At 47.7% G+C, this 17,212-nt stretch overlaps 1 protein-coding gene across 1 annotated transcript in view; it reads left to right on the top strand.

Moving 5' to 3' along the window:
* gabrb1 (gamma-aminobutyric acid type A receptor subunit beta1) overlaps window positions 1-17,212 on the top strand; it is a gene marked incomplete at both ends in the record, with an annotated part of 80,928 nt that overhangs the window by 19,744 nt on the left and 43,972 nt on the right. The window contains one exon of the mRNA XM_080537881.1: window positions 15,477-15,697. Coding sequence (XP_080394007.1) covers window positions 15,477-15,697 — 221 coding nt within the window. The remainder of the gene's footprint in view (window positions 1-15,476; window positions 15,698-17,212) is intronic.

The following is a 17,212-nucleotide window of genomic DNA, read 5'->3' on the forward strand; positions in this document are numbered from 1 at the left end:
CGTTTGACTGAGCAAGTTGACTAAGCAAGGGAATCATCAATTCACATCAATTCACAAGTTCCTTCCACATTTATTCCTATTCGTGATTTTGAAAATCTAAGTAATTGAGCAACAGTATGACAGGAACACCTTGACAGGGGTAGTGAGTCAACTGGCCTTTTTCCCACATTTTATTTGAGGTATTTTACTTCAGCAAAACAACCACCAAGGAGCCATTGTGGAGCAATTCTAATGCCTGGGCTTGTTAGGAAACAGTCGCTCAAATCTGCGTCTTCACTGGTCCAATTTGTCAGATGATATTAATATAATATATTCAACATTCTGAATGAACAACAACGGCGACCTGGAGGACTTACATAAGGAGGAGCCTGTGAGTTTCCATTTGGAAAAGGACAAGTTATTGTCTGACCAAAATAACTCTAAATGGTGTCCTTGGATAAACCTTCCTTTAGAACAGACCTGTCTTCATGGACACGTGATAGAATGATGTCAGACAGCGTTCACTCCACCACTGAATCGGCGATGTGGGCAGAAGACCTGCAATGGCATATTTATTAACTCATAGTGATCTAATGTTTCTCAGTGTATTAAGTGCATTTTAGCAGTAGGCTATATGGACACAGCGCGTTCACAGCGCAGTTTGTGTCATGACTTTTCTGCACGTTTAACGTTTTTCACATGATTGAAATGAGAGCTTTCATGAATCAATCTAAACATGTTTCCATGACATGTGAGACGAGGAGAATGAATATGAGAAGGAGGTGAAGGGATGATGAGAGTGAGCAGGTTGGTCGAGCGGGGAGAGGGAGAGTAGGCTATAGTATAGGCTATATCGTGGGCGGCTGTGGCGCAGGAGGTAGAGCCGCCGTCTAATGATCACAAGGTTGGCAGGTCGGCGGTTCGAGCCCCGGCTGGCCACATGTCGAAGTGTCCTTGGGCATGACACTGAACCCCAAAATTGCTCCCAGTGAGCGGGCCGGCGCCTTGCATGGCAGCTTGTCGCCATTGGTGTGTGAATGTGTGTGTGAATGGGTGAATGAGAGGCTGTTGTAAAGCGCTTTGGAGCAGCAAAAAAGGCGCTATATAAGTGCAGTCCATTTACCATTACAGTTGTCATAGAGAACCAGAACAAAACAGATCTCCACCAGAGATACCAAAACCTAACTACCAAAGTAGGCTGAATCTAGATTTTTCACATTGTTTTGTGCACACATTCTTTTATTGCCAAGCTTTCTCGCCCTTCACCCTACCCACATCATACACACATAGGGGCGGTGGTAACCTAGAGGTCAAAAAGGCCGGCTAGCAATCGGAAGGTCGCTGGTTCGATCCCCACCTCAGGAGGGAGCTGCATGTGAGCTGGTGACTGGAGGGTTGCTGGCATCCGATCTAAGGTGCCGTTGTGCCCTTGAGCAAGGCACTTAACCCCTAATTCCTCCAGGGGCGCTGACTATGGCTGACCCTGTGCCTGGAGCAAGAAATGCCACATTCCAACAATTGATGGAATGCATGGCAAATATTTTTTTTTTTAAATTATTATTATTATTATTATTATTAAATAGGGGATGAAATCCTGAAGCGACTGGAGAGAGACTTTGCACCCTGGCCATTGTTAACAAATGGATGGGAGAAGGTGACAGGGGGAATTAAACATCCAGAAAAAGGCAGTTTTGTCCCTCTACAAGCTGCCCCGGCCTCCATCACAGACATCTGCTCACGTCGGAAGAAAATCAGAAACAGAAAAAACAGAATAGAAAATAAATAATCAATTCTGACTTGTGCTTATTCATGTCACATGACCAGGACCACTAAAACAGTCCTTCACTCCTCATGTCTCCTCACTTCTCATGTCTCCTCACTCCTCATGTCTCCTCACTTCTCATGTCTCCTCACTTCTCATGTCGCCCCACAAGATGCGTAGTATTGTTGATGGGCGGGTTGACATCAGACAGATTTTTACTGATTTAATGCCATGCAATCAACTTGTCAGTCAATTGTTGGAATTTGGTATTTTTGCTCTAGGCACAGGGTCATATACAGCCATATCCAGCTCCCTCCTGGGGGATCTTCAGATTGCTAGCCGGCCTCTCTGACCTCTAGGCTACCTGCCTCTCTGACCTCTAGGCTACCTGCCTCTCTGACCTCTAGGCTACCTGCCTCTCTGACCTCTAGGCTACCTGCCTCTCTGACCTCTAGGCTACCTGCCTCTCTGACCTCTAGGCCTCCGCCGCCTCTGATCATGGGAAGATCTGTATAGACATTGTCACCTTTCCTGAATGAAAAGCATGCTGCAAAAAAAGCAGCTAGCACAAAACATTTTTTTGGTATTAACATAACCTGATATTTAAACCATTTACACTCTTAATCTCTGTATTCAACCAATTTCACCCAGACCCTACATCCAAATTATGCATTTTAGTGCCAATGATTATGCCACAGGTTCAGCTGAAACATCACCAGTGAGAGTATAGTGGGTATGTTCTTACAGAAGAAGTCATTGTACAAATGAAATAGATTTTTCTAAAGTTACTGAAGACCACAATGTCCATAATGTTACTGAAGACCATAATGTCCATAATGGAACAAATAAAAACAATAGGGGGCCGGGGCCAGTACACTTATACAGACAGAATGATCTCTCTTCTCCAGGGGATGTTTATGGATCTAGAATGGGTGAATTTCAACACAATTTAGTCCCTCCAGAGACATCTACTACCCCCCTGTACTGTTTCCCCAGTGTCCCCCCCCCCCCCCCAAAAGAAGCCTTCTTCTAGCACGACGACTGCCAATGGCCCCAGGCCTGAGCATAGATTACCTTTTCCTGCTCTGACTGGTGGAGAGATGATTCACTTACTTAGTCAAATGTATTTGTTGTAAGTCGCTTTAGATAAAGGCGTCTGCTAAATGCCAAAATGTAACACTACATGTAAATGTAGTCCCATTGCTTGGTCCTCGCTAACATAACCTGATATTTAAATGAGGGATGCACCCATTAAACTTAAGAATAAAATTATTGGCCGAAGCCGAATTTAAGGAAACATTTGGCCGAATACCAGATACTGAATGCGTACCGGCAGTTTTTCATTTATTTTTGTACCATTGCATAAATTAAATACATTTTGCTTTTTATTCATGCTTTTCAAAGAAAACAATGGTGAAAACACTTATTGATCACTTTTATTGAACATTCCAGCAGACATTAGGCTATACCAACAAAGCACAATAACTGAAAATAAGAATTTTTGATTGTGTCATCAAAAAACGTCTAGTCAGGGTTTTTCCTGGCACAAAATGAGGTGTAGTCCTTGTTAATGACAGTAGTACCATGTCAGTCCAAAACCTATTGCAATTGCAGTTAGAAATGACATAAATCCACTGAGTGCAACGCTTGTAGAAAATACGACCGTCAGAGTTTTGTCGAGAGTCAGAGTTTTGTCGAGAGCTGGAGGCAGCTAGAAATATGACGGAGACAGCCACCTCATAATTCTCTAAGCAGGAAATACCCTGCTAGTATTCACCTGTAAAACCCTGCTCCTATTTGGCGGTAAACATTTAGTCTTTTCACACATTCGTCCGAATACCGGATATGCTTTTTTTGCTATTATTCGGCCGAATACATTCGGGGGCCGAACCTTCAGTGCATCCCTAATTTATTTGTGCATTTTAATTTCCACTCTTAATCTCTGTAATTCATGACTTGCTATAATAAACTTGATTTTGCAAATCTTTACAGTAAACCATCACAAACAATTATTTCCGTAATTTTTCATTTGAGTGATTATTTGGAAGGAACATCAGTAATGTCAGCCCTGCGCTGTCAGTCAATAACACCAACAGAACCTCCACAGCTCTTGTCTCCACCTTGTGGCGCCTTTCCGGAGCACTTCACACGTCTTCAGATGGTAAATGGACTGTACTTACTGTATATAGCGCCTTTTTTGCTGCTCCAAAGCGCTTTACAACGGCCTCTCATTCACCCATTCACACACACATTCACTCATTCACACATTCACCAATGGCGGCAAGCTACCATGTAAGGCGCCGGCCCGCTCACTGGGAGCAATTTTGGGGTTCAGTGTCTTGCCCAAGGACACTTTGACATGTGGCCAGCCGGGGCTCGAACCGCCGATCTGCCAACCTTGTGATCATTAGACGGCGTCTTTACCTCCTGAGACACAGCCGCCCCTAACCTTCAGACCTCCTCTGCGATGGCAGTCTGAACCTTCTATGCCCTGGCCTCCTCCATCACTGTAGTCTGTTCCGCTGACTGAGTGTCTGTTAAGGTGTCAGGCTTCTTCCATCTGAAGCCTTTTATATCACCTTGCACATGTGCAAAATACTGCAAAGAGGCCCAACAAAACAGGACTTCAGTCAGTTCAGTCGGTGTAATGACCCCAATTCCTGAGCAGTGTGCCAAACCAGTGGTGTTACTGTACACTATCTGCAGTTCTGTTGGCCAGTAACTTTTTTTGCATCATGATTTCCCAAAATCTGCAGAACTTTATCTCGGCGGGAAGGGCCGCACTGCTACACCCCCCCCCCCCCCCCCCCCTCTCTCCTCTCCTCTCTCCTCTCTCCTCTCTCTCTCCTGTGATGTATTAGAGGCTGCACCCCTAGATGGGCATGGATTGGGGAGGAATTAGGTCAGGAAGAAGCACACTGCAGAGGGGCTAGCTGCTAGCTGCATAGCTGCAGAGGGGCTAGCTGCAGAGGGGCTAGGTGCAGAGGGGCTAGATGCAGAGGGGCTAGCTGCAGAGGGGTTAGGTGCAGAGGGGCTAGCTGCAGAGGGGTTAGGTGCAGAGGGGTTAGCTACAGAGGGGTTAGGTGCAGAGGGGCTAGCTACAGAGGGGTTAGGTGCAGAGGGGCTAGCTGCAGAGGGGCTAGGTGCAGAGGGGCTAGCTACAGAGGGGCTAGGTGCAGAGGGGCTAGCTGCAGAGGGGCTAGGTGCAGAGGGGCTAGCTGCAGAGGAGCTAGCTGCAGAGGGGCTAGGTGCAGAGGGGCTAGCTGCAGAGGGGCTAGGTGCAGAGGGGCTAGGTGCAGAGGGGCTAGCTACAGAGGGGCTAGCTGCAGAGGGGCTAGGTGCAGAGGGGCTAGCTGCAGAGGAGCTAGCTGCAGAGGGGCTAGGTGCAGAGGAGCTAGCTGCAGAGGGGTTAGGTGCAGAGGGGCTAGCTGCTAGCTGCAGAGGGGCTAGGTGCAGAGGGGCTAGGTGCAGAGGGGCTAGCTACAGAGGGGCTAGCTACAGAGGGGCTAGCTACAGAGGGGCTAGGTGCAGAGGGGCTAGCTACAGAGGGGCTAGGTGCAGAGGGGCTAGGTGCAGAGGGGCTAGGTGCAGAGGGGCTAGGTGCAGAGGGGTTAGGTGCAGAGGGGCTAGCTGCAGAGGGGCTAGCTACAGAGGGGCTAGGTGCAGAGGGGCTAGCAGCAGAGGGGTTAGGTGCAGAGGGGCTAGCTACAGAGGGGTTAGGTGCAGAGGGGCTAACTACAGAGGGGCTAGCTACAGAGGGGCTAGCTGCAGAGGGGCTAGGTGCAGAGGGGCTAGCTGCAGAGGGGCTAGGTGCAGAGGGGCTAGGTGCAGAGGGGCTAGCTACAGAGGGGCTAGGTGCAGAGGGGCTAGGTGCAGATGGGCTAGCTGAGGGGCTAGCTGCAGAGGGGTTAGGTGCAGAGGGGCTAGCTGCAGGGGGCTAGCTGCTAGCTACAGAGGGGCTAGCTGCAGAGGGGCTAGCTACAGAGGGGCTAGCTGCAGGGGGGCTAGCTGCTAGCTACAGAGGGGCTATCTGCAGAGGGGCTATCTGCAGAGGGGCTATCTGCAGAGGGGCTAGGTGCAGAGGGGCTATCTGCAGAGGGGCTATCTGCAGAGGGGCTAGGTGCAGAGGGGCTAACTACAGAGGGGCTAGGTGCAGAGGGGCTAGCTGCAGAGGGGCTAGCTACAGAGGGGCTAGCTACAGAGGGGCTAGCTACAGAGGGGCTAGGTGCAGAGGGGCTAGCTACAGAGGGGCTAGCTACAGAGGGGCTAGCTACAGAGGGGCTAGCTACAGAGGGGCTAGGTGCAGAGGGGCTAGCTACAGAGGGGCTAGGTGCAGAGGGGCTAGCTACAGAGGGGTTAGCTACAGAGGGGTTAGCTACAGAGGGGTTAGCTACAGAGGGGTTAGCTGCAGAGGGGCTAGGTGCAGAGGGGCTAGGTGCAGAGGGGCTAGCTACAGAGGGGCTAGGTGCAGAGGGGCTAGCTACAGAGGGGCTAGGTGCAGAGGGGCTAGCTGCAGAGGGGCTAGCTGCAGAGGGGCTAGGTGCAGAGGGGCTAGCTGCAGAGGGGCTAGGTGCAGAGGGGCTAGCTGCAGAGGGGCTAGGTGCAGAGGGGCTAGCTACAGAGGGGCTAGGTGCAGAGGGGCTAGCTACAGAGGGGCTAGCTGCAGAGGGGCTAGGTGCAGAGGGGCTAGGTGCAGAGGGGCTAGCTACAGAGGGGCTAGGTGCAGAGGGGCTAGGTGCAGAGGGGCTAGCGTAGAGTGCTAACGTAGAGGGGCTAGGTGCAGAGGGGCTAGCGTAGAGTGCTAACGTAGAGGGGCTAGCTGCAGGGGGCTAGCTGCTAGCTACAGAGGGGCTAGCTGCTAGCTACAGAGGGTTAGCGTGGCGCCAGCTTGCGCAGAGGAGCCCACATTGTCTTCCTCTCAGGTGCGGGGACATGAAGAGGAGTCGTAGGGGAGGAACGCTCCTGAGTGGCCATGATGCACAAAAGGACATTTCAGGGAAAGGAAAAGATGCCAAGGACATCACGCATGCCCCTCTCTCCTCCTCTGCTCGTAGGGAATGCAGTGCAACAGCAGTGGCGCTTTCTTGCTTCAGTGTTTTGGCGCGGTGCTTAGTATCATGCATAATGGTATTCTGCTCACGTTCAGGCCGACTCTCTGCCATGGAAACGCTGAGGTGCCAGAGTGAAGATGGGAGAGCAGGCGGCAGGGGGAACAGCTGTTTCTAATAATAGGCTCCAAGGAAAGTGTTCATCCCCAATGAGGCAGGGCTGCAATGCCTCCCCCCACCCCCTCCTTCCTATTCTCTCTCTTCACTGCCTCATGAGGCAGCAGTTTCTCTCTTAGAGCCATGTCATCGCCGGTTTACATTGCTTGCAAACTATTTCCCTAGATTGCGAACCCTTGTGTCTTATTATTTGTTGGTATGTTATAAAACTGGTATTGTTGAGCTCCAAGCCCTGGAAATAAAGACTCTTTTTTTAGTCACACTCTCTCCAAATTTGATAATAACTTCCTATATTCAATTTCATATTACATACATGTTATGTGCACAATGCAAATATATATTCAAATGATATCCCGCGAATGTATGTACATATATCACTTTAGATGATGTCTGTATGTTTACTTTATAATGAGATGTGTGGCTAAGTGGTAACGCCCACCAGTGGACCCACCAATAATAATAATAATCATAATCATCATAATAATAATACATTAGACTTATATAGCGTTTTCTAGACACTCAAAGACGCTTTACAAACTGAAAAGATCGAGTGGTAATAATAAAAAGAAACAAAAGGTAAATAGAAGAAAGTATAGGGGTCTAATTAAGGTAGTGCTGGGGACACATGGGAAGGGGAGGGGGAGAGGGTTAACTGGTGAAGGCGAGCTTGAAGAGGTGGGTTTTGAGGGCCTGTTTAAATGTTGGCAGGGTGTTGGCCTGTCTGATGTGGTAGGGGAGGGCGTTCCAGAGGGACGGGGCTGCGGCTGAAAAGGCCCCATCACCCCAGGTCCGGAGCTTGGTCCTGGTGGTCTTGAGGGTGGTTTGGTCGTCAGACCTGAGGCAACGGGAGGGGGTGTGGAGGGGGACGAGGTCAGCAAGGTAGGAGGGGGCCAGATTGTATGTACCGTAAGCTTTGCCGCGAAGAACGTCCTCGGTTTACAGCCAAAGTCCAGCAACCTGCCACATCCTCCATCACCTGTTATCCTCTTCACAGTCCTCCTGTCTAAGTAATACTCAATACAAGAGAATGGGATTCCACTCTAGTTAAACAATTCTTATATTATTATTCATATTGTTGATAGTGCCAACAGTATGCTTTGTTATTCCCATGTGTTAGGGGGCACTCTAGGCACCCGTTGAGTGTAACTGATAACGTGGTTTATGATGCCAGTAAAGCAGAGTTAAAACGGATACCAATGTCTCCACCTGCGTTCATGTGTGGCTCTCTTACTAACCAGTGTATCTATTATATTATATAGCGAACATAATACATATATATTTCAAGATATATTATTGAATGAAATTATATAATATTTTCATTTCAGTATCTGCCTGCCAGTAGCTGCTCTCTAACATCGCATTGTTCGCAATTCACCTTTAATCACCCGTGGGTGGTTCCTTCTTCTGCCAATGAGACAAAATGTGCCAAATGTACCTCCAATATGTTTTTTTATTATTTTCCCCCCAGAAAGTTTATTTCCCCCAAGCATGTTCTGAAACGGCTGCATAAGCATCTTTGCAAACTGCAACACATGCTGGAAAGCTTGATGGCTGTGAGTGGAATCTTAACTGCAGCTCTGCAACCCAGATTAGACGATAGAGAGAGAGAGACCAGGAGAGATGCAGGCAGCCCCTCTGAGAAGGTTACCAGCAGTCAAGTGAAGCGTTTTGAAGTGCAGTTCATCAAAGTGCCTGAAAGGCTTTTCGGATGGCTGATTTATAATCCAAGATTTTTAATCCAATGTTTTTGTTTGTCCGTGTTTTCTGGTCGTCTCCCTAACTCCCTAATTGGGAGAAGCTGCCGCTGCAGTGGTGTCACTGGAATCAGAACTGCAGCGGCGGATCAGAAAGAGAAGATTGTGACAGCGGTCCCAGCAGAGAGCCCTGGGGAACCCCGCACTTGACCTCCACGTCACAAATCTAAAACCTTCGACTGAATTGTACATAGATTAGGTTGGAACTTAATCTCACGCTCCTGATGTGAAGTCAATATGAAACACTAGATATCTCCTATGTACAGTACACATTTTAAGGACGTATACAACATCTTGTAGCGAATGGTGACAGTGTAATACCCGTTTGGGGAAAAGATCCTGGACTTTCAAACCTAACTTTCATATACCCTATTCAGCACAGGAGATAGGAGATACATCTATTCAGCACAGGAGATACATCTTACTCACAGCTAATGAGGAGGAACATTCTGTCGTTGACAGCAAGTGTGCGTTGCTTCTAAAATGTGACACGGTCTGGTGAAACGGTCTGCATGTCAGCAATTGTCAAGTCGCGCAAATGAAACAAATTGTTTTCCTTTTTCTTTTCATATTACAAACGTTTAAGTGTTGAAGAGCCAACTCAATATAACAAACAACAGTTTTAGGATCACTAAATACTTTTATAATTTGTGAATTGGATTCACTGTAGGCTATAGTCTGCCTACTGGGTAGGTGATACATGGCTTGTAAACAAACTTACGTTTTAGGACGTGTTCAAAAGCAAGGACTGTGTGATCATCTAGTTACGTGTAGTTATGTGTTTTTAGCATGTTGATGTTCTATCAGCATGTTGTGATGTGCTAAACATCCAGCTAGATGTTCATAGCGATGTTCCTTCTTAGGTGCTAGCTAGCTACCAACATGATGGTAGCAAACGTGTGATTTGATTCAGAGCGAGTTCCTCTGGTATTTGGCGTAGCATCATTCAAATAAGTATATCTTCTTCAACTATTTTCAGATTTCAATGTATGACACATCATTTGAAGGCTTACAATCTGCATTTTTCAGAAAAACAGATGGGAAATATCTGTTTAAATTATAATCAGAGGAAGTTACACTTCCTACTCTCAATGCAATTAAAACATATTTTAATATAAAGTCATCAACATGTTTAGTGTGCAGCAAATTATAATAGGCTACCTGCACCGTATCTACACCAAACAAGCCAATTAACAACATGCCTTTCTAGAGTAGGTTTTTAACAGCTGTTAAAACAGCTGTTTCCTGTTGTTAACGGGAAAATGGACGAGATGAGGCTAACTGGTTACTGATTGCAGGCTCGGTATTTGCCACGCACCAAGTGAATATCGATCAGTCAAAACTAATGACATAACTCTTTGTAAATGGTTCAAAATCGAATAATACACGGATTATAATGATTTATTAACTCATTATAAACACTTCACAAATGTGACCTTAATGCTACCCTTATTTATTTTGTTCTACTAATCAGGTGCCAACATTCTATCCAACGGTCTTCAGCCATCGTTTGTTATTCAGTCTTGGTAGTCAGATGTTTTGCTGCTGTGCAGTATTATGCAAGGAGCGCATTTTTCTTCCTAAACGACCTTGAACGATCTTGTGGACCTTGTGCACCTTGGCAGCAGCTCCTGTCACCTAATGATCAGCTCTGGTTGGTATTCCACACCTCCCTCTCCTTCCCTCCGCTGTGATACAGACCAATCAATATGCAAGGGAAGCTGCCTTCTGATATTGGACAGTGTGTTTACGGCACAGCCGAAATAATAGACCTTCTGATTGAACTTCTAATATATTGACAAATCAGTCCTATCCAATCACCAGTAACTTTCTTCCATATACAAAATCACCTAGAACCCAACTTTTAAACCTATCTGACCCTAACCCTAATCCCCTCTCTATAATCTCACTCATTCGATAGGTATAAACATGTCATTAAATGTGACCGGGTCTGGTGAAAAAGTCCTCAAGTAGGGCAATGTTATTTTTCTTTTCTTTTTCCGATTTTGAAAGTGCAGATTGTAAGCTTTTAACAATAATTTTGTGTCATACACCTCTGAAAATAGTTGAAGAAGATATGGTTATTTGAAGTTTGGTACACACACCTCAAACCAAATACTGGAGAATCCCACTCTGAAAAACTCTCAGGCAAAACAGCTGCTAATAGCTAGCAGCTACGAAGGAACATCGCTATGAACATCTAACTGCATGTTTAGCACATCAGAACATGCTGATAAAACATGAACATGCTAAAAACACATAACTACACGTAATTAGAACAAGACATGTATACCCAGTAGCCTAGGGCAGACGATACAGTGAATTCAAATCACAAATAATAAGTATTTAGTGATCCTAAAATTGAAAAGCTTTTTGGTAATTTGCACGACATTTGAGAATTGCCGACATGCGGACCTTTTCACAGGCCGCTTGTAAATTAGCCCGCTTCCTACACAGAAAAATGCCAAAATATCTTCATACTAGCTTATCCTGATGTGGTTTTGAACATGTAAGGATACTGGGTGGTAGAACGCACATATCTAGGAAAATTCATGAATGGAGGGTCCTGAAATGTCAGCGAGTGCAAAGATATGACACATTCTTTTTACTCACAGGTCAAATGACCTCTCATGGTTGTTGTAGTGTTCAGAGGGCCTCATGGCTGTTGTAGTGTTCAGAGGGCCTCATGGCTGTTGTAGTGTTCAGAGGGCCTCATGGCTGTTGTAGTGTTCAGAGGGCCTCATGGCTGTTGTAGTGTTCAGAGGGCCTCATGGCTGTTGTAGTGTTCAGAGGGCCTCATGGCTGTTGTAGTGTTCAGAGGGCCTCATGGCTGTTGTAGTGTTCAGAGGGCCTCATGGTTGTTGTAGTGTTCAGAGGGCCTCATGACTGTTGTAGTGTTCAGAGGGCCTCATGGCTGTTGTAGTGTTCAGAGGGCCTCATGGCTGTTGTAGTGTTCAGAGGGCCTCATGGCTGTTGTAGTGTTCAGAGGGCCTCATGGTTGTTGTAGTGTTCAGAGGGCCTCATGGCTGTTGTAGTGTTCAGAGGGCCTCATGGCTGTTGTAGTGTTCAGAGGGCCTCATGGCTGTTGTAGTGTTCAGAGGGTGAATGACGCGTACAGGAGTGACTGGGGGCAGGTGAAGAGGAGAGGAGTGAAATGAAACGAGAGAGGCGGAGAGAGAGAGAGAGAGAGAGAGAGAGAGAGAGAGAGAGAGAGAGAGAGAGAGAGAGAGAGAGAGAGAGAGAGAGAGAGAGGCGGAGAGAGCGGCGGTGTTTGCTGCGCTTAATAAGAACTGACGTTACACAACATCATCTACCTCAGCAGTATGTGGCCTTATTGTGGAGTCTGTTGGTGGAGCCAAGTTATTTTTAAAAGAAGGTGCACACCGTGTGGGAGACTGCAGCAGCCGAGGCTGACAGCTGAGACTGAATCATTAGTTACACACACACACACTCACGCATGCGTGCACACACACAGACCCACGCACACACCTAGGCTTGTTAATCAAAAACTCACAGACAGTCAGACACACACGCACACACACACAAACGTACACACACTCATACGCCTATGCTCATAATAACAAACAATCACACACACACACACACACACACACACACACACCTCTATGTAGGTAATAACACATTCACAGACAATCAGACACACATGAACACATGCACACACGCACACACACACACACACACACACACACACACCTGTAGAGAGAATAAGTGACTGCTGCTGGTGTTTCTGGACACCTCTCGGAAATGAGAAAGACGTCAAATTCGTCTTTAAAGTTTTATTTTTTATTTTTCAGATTTTCGTTTTTTTAGCTAACATTCAACGCGAAGATGTGAAGTACCCACTCGTTATTTTTCCGAACAGTTTTACGTTCATTAAATAAGTGTAATCTATAACACAATGACTTCGTTTCTTGTTGTTTGATGGGGATTCATTATCTTTGATGGGGATTTTCTGTGCTTAGTGATTTCCGGTGTAGCAACTTTCAAATACTCATGTCGTCTTCAATTTGTTTCCGATTTCAATGTATGATGCATCATTTGAAAGCTTACAATCTGTAGTTTAAGCACATGTAAAAAACAGAAAAATGATTTCACCTACAGGTAGCACTTTTCATTGGCCTGTGTCACAATGTTATACACTGTACACACATACTGTACACTACTGGGCTCCATTCTAGGGTCCTTACTCTTCTCTCTCCATGTCGAATCTCTTGGCTCCATAATTTCCTCCCATGGTTTCTCCTACCGCTGCTACGCAGATGACACTCAACTCTTTCTCAATTTCCCCCTTCTGCCTCACAGGTGGCAACACGTATCTCAGTGTGTCTTGCAGACATTTCTGCGTGGATGTCAGCCCACCACCTCAAGCTCAACCTCAACAAGACTGAGCTGCTCTTCCTCCCTGGGAAAGCCTGCCCTCTCCAAGACTTCTCAATAACATAGAGAACTCTATTGTGACCTCCTCCTCCCAGACAGCCAAGAATGTTGGGGTCATCCTTGACAATCACTTGTCCTTTTTCCATTGTATTATGTGCTTTCCTGAATAACATATTTGTATACAGGTACATCCCAATTGACTACTGCAACGTCCTCTTGGCCTTGGGCTCCCGGCCTCCAGCATCAGACCGCCGCAGTTCATCCAGAATTCTACCGCCCCTCTGGTGTTCAATCTCCCCAAGTTCTCCCATGTCACCCCCCTCCTTTGCACCCTTTACTGGCTCCCGGTAGCAGATTGAAGACTGTGGCGCTTGCCTACCAGGCAGGAAAGGGAACAGCTCCGCCCTACTTGCAAGCAACCATCAGCCCCCAAACTCCTGCCCGTTCAATTCAATTCAATTCAATTCAATCCAACTTTATTGGCCATGTGCAGTGCACTAGGAACATGACTTGGTATTCGACCATGCTAAACAAGCTACAGTACATACAACATACAACAGCAAGACGACAATACAACAAAACTCAAGACAAAATATACAGTACCAATATGAGTGAATATTATGAATAAATATACTGTACAACTAAGTGCAAGAACATGTAAAGTGCAAGGTGCAATGATCAGGAGTTATTGAGGAGGGCTCTGGCTTTTGGGGAAGAAACTGTTCAAGTGGCGTGATGTTTTTGTCCTTGGTGGCCCTGTACCGCTGTCCAGAAGGGAGTCATGCAAACAGGCATTCATTCCTCTCCTCCACCTCGACTGGCCTCCTGGCACCACCGCCTCTACGTGGATGCAGCAGTCACACTACTCAGTCACGAGTCACTGTCCTGGCGCCCCGCTGGTGGAACAAGCTTCCCACTGCTGTCAGGACTGGTGCTATAACAGCTTCCACTCTTCTGGGAAGACTTTCTACTAGATTTTGGAATATGATTGCAGGGATTTGCTCCCATTTAGCCACAAGAGCATTACTGAGGTCGGGCACTGATGTTGGGCGAGAAAGGACTGGCTCGCAGTCGGCGTTCCAGTTCATCCCAAAAGGTGTTCGATGGGGGTTGAGGTCAGAGCTCTGTGTGCAGGCCAGTCAAGTTGGAAAGCATACAATTCTCTATAATCGCATTGCATGCTGTGGCAGTAAGATTTCCCTTTACTGGAACTAAGGGGCCTAGCCCAAACCATGAAAAACAGCCCCAGACGATAATTGTGTCCACATACTTTTGTCCTGAGAGGACAGCGATCCTTTCCATGTCACCCGCGCTCGGCCAGGTGGAGCCAGGAAAGCCCAGTTCTGAGAGGTTGAAGAGAAGGATCGGGTGGTTTACTGTGTCGAATGCAGCAGAGGTCGACATGAATGAGAACAGAGAAGAGGAAAGAAGCTCCGGCAGAGTGGAGGGCCTCTGTGACGGTCTCAGTAGAATGTCCAGCCATAAAGCCGATTAAGGATATATTGAGACAGTTAGTTAGAGACAGCACGTTGTAGGGATTTAGATAAGAAGGAGAGAAGGGATACAGGTCTGGAGTTATGGACAATAGATGGGTCAAAGATTTGACTCTGGCTGTCTTAAAGGCGGCTGGGACAGATTCTGCAGTCTTTGGAAATGGATTGGAGAAAGGGGGAGGGGATAGGATGGGGGGGGGTGCACGTGGTTGCCTGCTTGGATGTGACCAGTTTTATAATAATCATCAGGGTAGAAAGGGGAAAGAGCTGATAAAACAGAGACCGAGTGTAGACCAGTGGGCTTGGGAGGAGTGGTAGCAGTGTTGGCGAGAGGTAGAGAGAAGTAGAGAGAAAGAGCTGCTAATGTTATTAACCTTCTTTTCAAAAGTAGGTGACAAAGTAATCTGCAAACAGGGAGGAGGGAGAAGGAGGGTGGATTGAGGAGTGAGGAATATGTGGAGAACAGTTTCCTTGGGTCAGAGGCAGAGAATGGAGTTCTGGAATGGTGGTAAGAAGCTTTAGCAGCTGAAGCAGAGGAGGTGTAGTTGAGGAGGAGAGAGAGATAAGGTTTTAGGACATCAAGGAGGCTGGTTTTTCCTCTCAGCCGCCCGGAGCCCTATTCTGAAAGCTTGCAGGGCTTTAGACAGCCAAGGAGCGCGTGGAGATGATCAGATCTGATTCCATTTAATTGTCATTGGCAAAGATACAGAAACAACAAAATGCATTCGGCATCTAGCCAACTACGTCTAGGAATACACCATTCATATGTGTTTCCATCAGGGGGATGGGGGGGCTCTGCACCATGTGCTTTCCCTTTGTGTCCCTAACCCTCCTACCCCCTTCCTCCTCTCCCTGTGTCCCACAGGACTACACCATCACCATGTACTTCCAGCAGTCGTGGAGGGACAAGCGGCTGTCCTACACGGGGATCCCCCTCAACCTGACGCTGGACAACCGGGTGGCGGACCAGCTGTGGGTCCCAGACACGTACTTCATCAACGACAAGAAGTCTTTCGTCCACGGCGTCACGGTGAAGAACCGCATGATCAGACTGCACCCAGACGGGACGGTGCTCTACGGCCTCAGGTGAGGGAGTGTGTGTGTGCTTGTGTGTGCTTGTGTGTGTGTGTGTGTGTGTGTGTGGAGGGTGTGCTTCTGTGTGTGTGTGTGTGTGTGTGTGTGTGGAGGGTGTGCTTCTGTGTGTGTGTGTGTGTGTGTGTGCATGTGTGTGTGTGTGTGTGTGTGTGCTCATGTGGGTATGTCAACGTTGTGTGTTCTCAGTTGAATGAGAGAGTGAGCATGTGTGTGTGTGTGTGTGTGTGTGGAGGGTGTGCTTCTGTGCATGTGTGTGTGTGTGTGTGTGTGTGTGTCAGGTAGGTGTGTCAGGTACGTGTGTCAGGTACGTGTGTGTCAGGTAGGTGTGTCAGATACGTCTCATCGCACGCGTGTGAGTGTCTACTACTCCTAGCGTGCGCTCAAACGAACACCCCTCGTCACAGGTGAGTGCCTCCGTGATCTGTGTATCCAACTAGGTCACACACACGGTCAAAATGTAGTAAATAAATAAAACAAATCGCAGCCCCTGCGCATCATCATCATCATCATCATCATCATCTTCGGTTGTGGAAGCGTTTCTCAAACAGCCGAGTTGCTCTTTCCTCCTCCTCCTCTGCCTCTGGAGCGTGAGAGAGAGAGGGAGACCCAGGTGGTGAATAATAGATGTATCCCGGCTCCCCTGCAGTCCGGCAGCAGCAGCGCAGCAGCAGAGGCTGGGCAGGGTACATGCGGCCCCGGCCACTGCAGCACCGCAACCCAGCTAACGAAACACAGAAGTGAAGGGCAACCACTTGTCAATAATGCAGGCTGAGTTCAAAGAGCTTACAGCACTTTGGTGAGGGAGGAGGGGGAGGGGGAGGAGGAGGGGGGGGGGAGTAGATGATGACTTGACAGTTTTCTCGACTGAAATACCCTTTTTGAAGCCGGCAGAGAGCTATGTTTTGAGGGGATGTTCCTCAGCAGTGGAATGTGTGTTTGTCCCTGTGGGTTACATCAGTTTGGATGGATTTTTTTTTGCTGCCGTGCAATCAACCTGTCAGGCGATTGTTGGAATTGCTATTTTTTGCTCCAGGCACAGGGTCAGCCATAGTCGGCGCCCCTGGAGCAATTAGAGGTTAAGTGCCTTGCTCAAGGGCACATGCAGCTCCCTCCTAAGGCGGGGATCAAACCGGCGACCTTCCGGTTGCTAGCCGGCCTCTCACAGCGACCACATTGAAAGCACCTACAAGACATACATGCAGGCGAGATGGAGGGGCAGCATGGATGATTAGGTCACATATATATATAACACACATGTCACATTTGACAGAGGTGAATGAGTGCAGTTCCTGTGGTGCTTCTGGTGATCTGACTGGTAACGTTGGGTTATGAAGGAGGAGGAGGAGGAGGGGGAGGAGGAGGGGGAGGAGGAGGAGGAGGAGGAGGAGGAGGAGGAGGAGGGTTATGAAGGAGTTAGGAGGAGGAGGAGGAGGAGGAGGAGGAGGAGGAGGAGGAGGAGGAAGAGGAGGAGGAGGAGGAGGAGGAGGAGGAGGAGGAGGAGGAGGG

This window comes from Nansenia antarctica (assembly GCF_963989245.1).
Source record: "Nansenia antarctica genome assembly, chromosome: 8".
Classification (NCBI taxonomy): domain Eukaryota; kingdom Metazoa; phylum Chordata; class Actinopteri; order Argentiniformes; family Microstomatidae; genus Nansenia; species Nansenia antarctica.